At 37.6% G+C, this 7,961-nt stretch overlaps 1 protein-coding gene and 1 long non-coding RNA gene across 3 annotated transcripts; one reads left to right on the top strand and one right to left on the bottom strand.

The window, feature by feature from the left end:
• Nucleotides 1-14: 14 nt before the first annotated feature.
• LOC122345299 lies at nt 15-1,334 on the top strand. The gene is made up of 3 exons (XR_006250987.1): nt 15-139; nt 659-739; nt 825-1,334. It is a non-coding gene; the product is annotated as an uncharacterized LOC122345299 (long non-coding RNA).
• On the bottom strand, nt 1,111-7,777 carry alad (aminolevulinate dehydratase). 2 transcript variants are annotated; one of them, XM_043239294.1, is made up of 12 exons: nt 7,370-7,777; nt 6,317-6,463; nt 6,132-6,182; nt 5,202-5,298; nt 4,918-5,053; nt 4,236-4,319; nt 4,048-4,136; nt 3,904-3,959; nt 3,666-3,753; nt 3,410-3,496; nt 1,811-1,940; nt 1,111-1,624 (listed from the first exon to the last, which is right to left on the bottom strand). In XM_043239294.1, exons 2-12 carry the CDS (start codon nt 6,433-6,435, stop codon nt 1,566-1,568), a joined length of 996 nt encoding a protein of 331 aa, XP_043095229.1. In that variant the 5' UTR covers nt 6,436-6,463; nt 7,370-7,777; the 3' UTR covers nt 1,111-1,565. The 2 variants fall into 2 exon arrangements, with proteins under 2 accessions (XP_043095229.1, XP_043095228.1); XM_043239293.1 differs by having other exon boundaries at nt 6,317-6,439; nt 7,370-7,775.
• Between the last annotated feature and the right edge of the window lie 184 nt (nt 7,778-7,961).

Below are 7,961 nucleotides of genomic sequence, written 5' to 3'. Positions count from 1 at the left end.
ATCGGCCAGGTCTAAGTAGTCGATCACAGAAAATATTTCGTACGGCGTCTCGGAATGTTTCCAGCAGCTACAGTATATTATTAACGCGCCGGTTCTGAGAGGACAAAAGCAGCTATGTTACTATGACTGATTATGAGTGGTAAGTTTAACCCGGAAATTAGCTCTATAACAGTGTAATCGTCTTTTTGTGTATTAGGAACATAATTTTAAGCTTTTTTACGAATTATATTATGTACGCAAGTTTACATACAATGAACATGTAAACAAACTACTTATTTTTTTTCAGCATCTAACTTAATGTTTCATTAAGAACAAGTGTGGAAAAGACATCCGACACTGCTCATATCACTTTACATGAGCAGAACCCCTAAAGAAGATAACGGGAAAGACTATATTTATAATATTATTATTTATTTCACTTATTGTATATTTATATAATGATTTTATGTACGACTGCATCCAATGTATTCCAATAGGAACCCAATACGTCGTATTTATTTATCGTCTGGATTAAAACATCTACAACTCAGTATATGAAAGAGTTATATGTTCTCACCCAACATCTCCATCTTGGTTCCTTTATCAGATGTAGGTGTAGTGGTACTAGTATGAGCACACAGTTGCTTAGTAATGTAAAATACACTTTATGCGCTCTCAGGGTTTTCTTATCTGGCCGAGAGGTTGGCTTCATGTCTTACATCCTCAAGAAGAGCCACAAACACTGAGGGACATGCTATCAGTAAGTAACATATAGGCATTACTTTAAATATTGAAGTGATTTAGATAAAAGTTTAGGTCCTACTGAATTCTTCTTTGTTTTGAAGGACACCAAGTTTGGTCAGTCTCAGGTCCACCTCTACCAAGTCACCCTTCCACATTCAGTATGGTTCCTATATAAGCAGCACTTTGATGGGAATTAATAAATGTGAGATAAATCCATATTTCCAGTCATTTTTCATGTACTGACAGCAATGATGAATTGCCTGTAAACTCTATGAAGGGGATGGACATTTCTGATAACCTGTTCAGTAAATAAATCATCATATCATACAAAACTGAGTGGTCAATGAGGATATATACAATGATCTCATATGAACCTATAATAAACAATTGATGTTTACATACTGCTTTATTAATATCTTTTTTAGTTGAAGATGCACTACATGAAACAATGCAAAACTTAAAATGTGATTATTAGTACATTTGAAAACTAAACACCTGAGGTCTATTGTTCCAGTGTTATAGAAGCACATTCAATATGAAAACCAATCTGTCATGTACTCAGATACATTTAGAAAGAAAATGACCAATTTAACATCTGTACACTACAAAAAGAAATACTAAAGCTTGGCAAAATTTGAGAAAAGCATAAAAACACTTATTGAATGCATTTATAACTACATCATAGATACATAAATCAAATAATAAAAATGTGAAAAAAGCCGTTGATTTATGAAGTGATATTTGCTTGTCAGATTTACTTCAAGTCCTTCTAGTTTTCAGTCTCAGGGTGAGACGGTAGATTTGGTTTCATCCAAGTTCATTCATATAGGAGAACTAACTTATTACTCTGTTAGCCATGTGAGCAACTGTGGGGTGTAGTAGGTGATGATGATGTCAGCTCCTGAAAGAAAGAAAAGAACTGAAGTATTTAGTATACTGGTAAACCATCCATTTCTGAGGCATTAAAATAGACATTAAATGTAAAAGACAGCAAGGTCCTGGCCATAAGCACTGCAACTGTTATGTTTATGCAACATGAGGACCTGGCCTCGACAGATTGAAATAACGGACTTCTCTCCCTTCTCACCTGCTCGACGGAAGGCTGTCATAGCCTCCATGACTGCAGTGCGCAGGTCAAAAGCTCCAGCTTCAGCTCCATGCCACAACATGGCAAACTCACCGGATACATTATACACCGCCAGCGGATGAGTAGGGTGCTGATATGAGACAGAGAACACAAAAGGACATTAGACTAGATTTTTGCGGGCAAAGTCTTTGGAGTACTGAGGGCCACTCTCCAGAAGAGTTCAGTTCTAACACGCCTTCCTGGGGTGTTTAAGGAAACTTAAGGAAACAGTGCACCCCAAAATGCTGAAATTTAACCAAACCATAATCAGTAATAACACATCATCAAATGAAAACTACATCCTCTTCACCTTTAACATCAAAATTCATATATTTGTTTAGAACTGCTTTTGCTTAAAAGTGTGTTTGAGATGTGTTTATATAAAAGTGTGTGTATATATATATATATATATATATATATATATATATATATATATATATATATACAGTACATTATGCTCACCTAGTCAGTAAAGCCGGTTCTTTGGTTAGCGGTAAATCTCCACCCAACAATTATTCTTTAATGCCCCTTTTACCCAACCAAAGAGCCACTAACAGTGTAACTATGAGGGTGGACCCTTCCCCCGAAATGCAGAAAGCAAGAACAGGCCTCTGGTTCCATAGCAACCCATCTGAAAACACTAGTTTTATTGCTCATAGCAACTCCCTGTAATGCTGATAAAACAGACTCTTGTCTAATTAATTCAAGACAAAACCTTTCTTTTAATGAACACACATATGCTTTAGTTCACTGTATATGTCTTTATTTTTCTTTATTGTCTTTTGTATTGTTCAGGTGCATCTTAATAAATTAGAATGTCGTGGAATAGTTCAGTTATTTCAGTGGCTCACATTTAACAAAACCCCACAAAATCACAATCTCAAACAAATTAGAATACTTCATAAAATCAATTAAAACCTTTATACCCCATTATAGTCCTACACATCCGCTGCGTTCAAACTCTGGCCATTTGATAATGCCTAGAATATCAAAATCAACTGCGGGCGGCAGATCCTTTTCCTATCTAGCACCTAAACTCTGGAACAATCTCCCTAACACGGTTCGGGAAGCAGACACACTCCGTCAGTTTAAATCTAGATTAAAGACATCTTTTAACCTAGTCTACACATAACACCCCAACATACTTTTTATTATTCAAATCCGTTAAGGCTTCATTAGATAAGATGGAACCGTGAACACTCCCTATAACACACAATCTACTTATTTACATGGCAAAAGAATGGCATCTACACTAATATTTATAAATAAAATTGATTGACTTTTTTTCGTTTCACTCAACTTTCTGTTAACACGCTTGGATGCAGCACTCTGTGAAGAGCCAGCTTCTTTAGCAATGAATGTTTGTGGCTTACTCTCCTTGTGAAGGGTGTCAATAACGTTTCCACTGTCGTGCCAAAAGCCGGCTGTACTGTACATTTAACTAAACGAACAAACATTTATTTTTGTCCAAATTCTTTTTGATACTGATCAATGATTTATTTTCTGAGCAAGAAGAAAATGATTTCTTAATATAACATCAAGTAGCAAAAACGTTATTACCTTATTCTTAACATCTCTCACAATATCAAGGTATGGTAATCCAGGTTTCACCATTATCATGTCAGCACCTTCTTTCACATCCCGGTCCTACCAGTAAAAATATTTTACTAAATATAATGCATATATGTGCATTCCATACAAAACAACAACAACAACAACAAATCAACAACACCATGGATCTAGTCAAATTTAAAATTTTTATATTTTTAAATTTATTATGTTTGAAACCCTGAAAAATATGTTGATTTTGTCTTACACAAGCCCGCAGTGCTAGTCCTCTGGCCCCCGGGGGCAGCTGATAACATCGCCTGTCTCCAAAAGCAGGTTTAGATTGTGCAGCATCTCTTCAAATGTAAAGAAATGAAAATAAATTAAACGGAGACATTTTTAAAACTGGTTTACAAAAATAAACTCATCCTATTGTTTTCACCATCTATACATTTATAAAACCTAAAAATGTGGTGTACCATTGCATTTTAAAGGTAGTACAGTACCTGAATGGTCCATAGTAGCATGAGGCAAATTTAGCACTGTAGCTCAGCACTGACACCTAAGAAAAGGAAAAAGAGATGGAGTCGGTATCTGCTTTATTCAATTTAACACTTTTGTTTGCAAGCAGAAGGGAGATTTCTCTCAACCTTGTTGCCAAGATCATTGGCGAGTAGAGCTTGCTTAATGGCTGCAATTCGTCCATCCATCATATCTGAAGGGGCAATGATGTGGCATCCTAGGAGGAGAAAAAAAGCAGAATGTGATGACTTCTTTAGACCTGTTATTAAAAAAAAAAAGTGTAATTGTTTACAGATGCGTAGAATTTAAAACGAACCTGCTCGAGCATAAGCCAGAGCTACTTCAGCCAACCTCAAACAGCTTGCAGCATTATCCAAGCTACCATCTTCACGCAGAATCCCTTAAATGTGCCACAGAGAAAGTCATACACTGTGTTAGTATCACCATATAGACTTTAATATACCAGGCAATTGATTATTTGTTTACGGTGAAAGGTGTAATTTGCCATTTCTATGCTCTTGGCCTCTGTACATGGATAAATGCCTCTATAAACGCCATGATCAAACACTTTTTAAAGGTGGAGTATGTATTTTTTCGCAGCCGAGGGCCGAGTACAAAAACAAACTCGCAGCCAATAAGCAGTAAGAGTCGATAAGGGGTGTTTCTTCTCATAATGTGGTCCACAGGACATTTGCTGAGCAGGATGACAAGATAGAGATGAAACACAAGAGAGGAAAACATACACGGAACTAACGACGGTACAACATAAGGCAAGAAGTAGAACCCATATAGATATCAGATCAGCTTTCTGGTGCTGGAGAGATCTCAAGGAGTAGGAAGGCCTGCGATCAAATGCCGAGGTTGCTTTGTTTCTTCTCAATAGGGCAGTAACACTTTTGGGGTAGGGGCATGTTTGCTTTGGTTGTGATCCATAACCATTAATAATTATTGGCTTGCAATATCGGCCATTTCAATACACAAAAACCCCAACAACTTACCACAGTGGCCATGAGAAGTGTAGGGGCACAGGCACACATCACAGGCCAGCAGGAGATCAGGAAACGTGCTCCTCAGTTTCTTCACAGCCAGCACAGCAGGAGTGACATCTGTATCCGCCCCAGAGCCCCTCTCATCCTAAGATAAGAAAGTGTGTGAAAATAAGTGTGTGAAGTTACGCGATACAGAGAGAGCGACCATGTAAAGTAGACACACGAGATGAGCTAAATAACACAAGGCTATTTAGTTTATTGTAGGAAAGAGAACACTAAAACGTCTCACTGACCTTCGCAACTTTAGCAGGAACTCCAAAAATCAGCACACACTTCAGGCCTTTATCCACCAGAGGACGAAGTAAACCCTCGATCTTATTAACACCGTATCTGAAATACACACAAAGAACATCATGAGCACACCTTGACCTGAAGCTGCAGTCGGAAACTTTTTGTGTGCAAAACACACCAGGAACCCATTTTCTAAACCGTGTTTTTTTGCTTGTCCTGAGTCACTAAGGAACACCTAGAACTGTTTATTCGACTGATTCTGGCACGGCTGTGGTGTAGTCCAGTACCTGAGTGGTTTGTCATAGATATTAACATTTCTGACAGCGGCTGCCACGACACGATGACTTTAACAACGGACAGTTAGCTTTTTTATTTAGCAGATGTAACTTCCTTTACTACAGCTGCCATATTGGGTCTTGCATTCACAGTCACATGGATGAAGCACCTTTGTTTGGCGTAGCTTTTATGTTAAATTGAAACGCTGTTTATTACTAAATGTTAACAGCTGTAACGATGTGCTTAGTTTCACACAGTAGTATCTGAAGACAACCGATATTACAAAAAAATAACATATGACTATATGACACAATAACCAGACCTCTTTGTCATGACCACCCCAAAGAAACGGATTTTTGCTTTATCTTTGTGGTTTGTTGGCTACCTCCGGTTCCACCCTGCCTGAAGCTTATCTCAGAGCACCAGCCCAAACTACATTTCTATGTTCATTCAATGCACACTGATAGAAAGTCAAGTCGTGAAATTAAGCAACTGAGGATTTTAATCAGTATTCATCCATGTCCTGAGCCAGACAAACTAAAGGTTTTAAAAAAAACTGAAAACTTTCTGAACGTTAGCGTCCTGTTGATGCTTTGTTTAAAAATAAAATGATTATCCAATAACTGATCCAGTGATACTGCAGTGAAGACGGATACCTTGCTTGACCAGGTAGACTGGCAATCGGTTCCACCGCATCAGGACTGTCACTGTTAAAATTATTCAGAGACATAATAACAATTTATATTCAGTCAAAAGAATTAGCAAATATAAAGTTCAACAATAACATAACGTCTGAGCCTATGTATCACTATCAAATAAAGATGTGGAGAGAAGTCATTACGTAATGAAGATGGGATATATGAGGTTCTCTGCTCTGAGGTCTGAAGCACAGGTCTGCCAGCGTCGGAGCGTGGGGTGAAAGTAACCGCTGTGAAGAACAGAGTCTGCAGGCTGTGCCATCGTCCTACAGAGTCAGAACACAAACAGCCTACAGAACCTGAACAATTAGCAATCATACTGTCATGTGCTATAGAAGGAAATACTGTTTTGCTTATATATATATAAACTGCAATAGAGAGCATGTTCTGATTTGTTGAACACATTTAGATTATTCTGAATGACTGAGCAAAGAGGGATTCTGACATTCTAGTCATACTACAGATGCAAGCATGCAGAAGCTCTCTGTTTGCAGACAAGAACCATTCATTCACCCGCTGAAGAAACCATACGAATATCGGGTTTTTTCATTGTGTGCTCTATTGAATCTCAATCGAACTGCAGTTTGGTTATGTTTACTAAAAATAACTACAAAAAAGCAACTAATACAATAAAACATGATAACATAAAAAACGTGTTTTAGAGTTTGAACGCAACCCACATAACAGCATTTATTATTATTGTAAAATTATGTATTATACAGTAATAATGGATTTATGCGAATTAAAAAAAAATGTAATGTAAAAGTTAAAGCAGGAGATCACAAAAACGCCAACATGCACAATGCATTAGTTCAAATCGTAACTCATTTTGTTCAGGAAAAAATATCGAAAACGGTTAAACAGCTGTTTCTAAACTTTTAAAAGGAGTATTTACACCGGTGGTGTTCAGACTCAGTCCTGCAGAGTTGAGCTCCAACCCTAAACTCTTTCTAGGCATGCCAGAGACCTCCACGCAGGTGTGTTGAGTCAAGTTAGAGCTAAACTCTGCAGGACCCTACAGACCCTTCTAGAACCGAGGCTGGACAGCTCTGACTTACTCTTCAGCTGTCTCTTATTTAATAGTGATCGTACTCAGCACTGCATATCGCTGTATAATGTAAATGTTACAGATGAGTCAAGGTTGTAAAAGGCATAATAATTTAAACATTTCTTAAAAGACGTAAACTTATACCTACTTTGTGTTTTGTCACCGCTAATAGGAAACCGTAAACGAGCGAGATCTTGCTAACTAAAGTATTGCTCCTTGAACCTCAAAAGCAATGCATTTGATGCTGAGAGAAGAATGTTGCTAGCTGTCAACCGTTTCCTGTTCGACGGAACTTGTATTCCTCTAGGTGGCGCCTGATGGCTCAGAAAGGCCAATTCTTCATTTAGCTAATTTTTTTATTTTATTTTTATAAATCTTATAAATATTTAAATGCCATGCTCTTGTATCTGAGGCATATATGAAACATGTCCTTCTGCAATCTTTATATATATTTTTAATCTCTATCATTAAATAGCGCGCAGAAAAAAAATATCAGGTACCAGAGTGATAGCGCTGTATACGTTGAATTTGAGCGGTGAACTTTAATGATGCATCCAAAGAAAATAAAATACAGAGTTGAAATAATAAACTGTATGTTTTTATCGAATGCCTAGCTAAATGGGACCGGGACAGATAAGCCCCGCCCGTTGTGTCGTTGCTCAGTTTTACGTCAGAGGCCATTCTAGCGCTTGTTCCTGTGTGTCATTTCATTACTATTTCTGCCTCTCGGCTCCCGTAGA

This window comes from Puntigrus tetrazona, chromosome 5 (genome assembly GCF_018831695.1).
Source record: "Puntigrus tetrazona isolate hp1 chromosome 5, ASM1883169v1, whole genome shotgun sequence".
NCBI classification, from domain to species: Eukaryota; Metazoa; Chordata; class Actinopteri; order Cypriniformes; family Cyprinidae; genus Puntigrus; species Puntigrus tetrazona.
The sequence above is the reverse complement of the archived record's forward strand: the minus strand, read 5'-3'. Positions and strand labels throughout refer to the sequence as shown.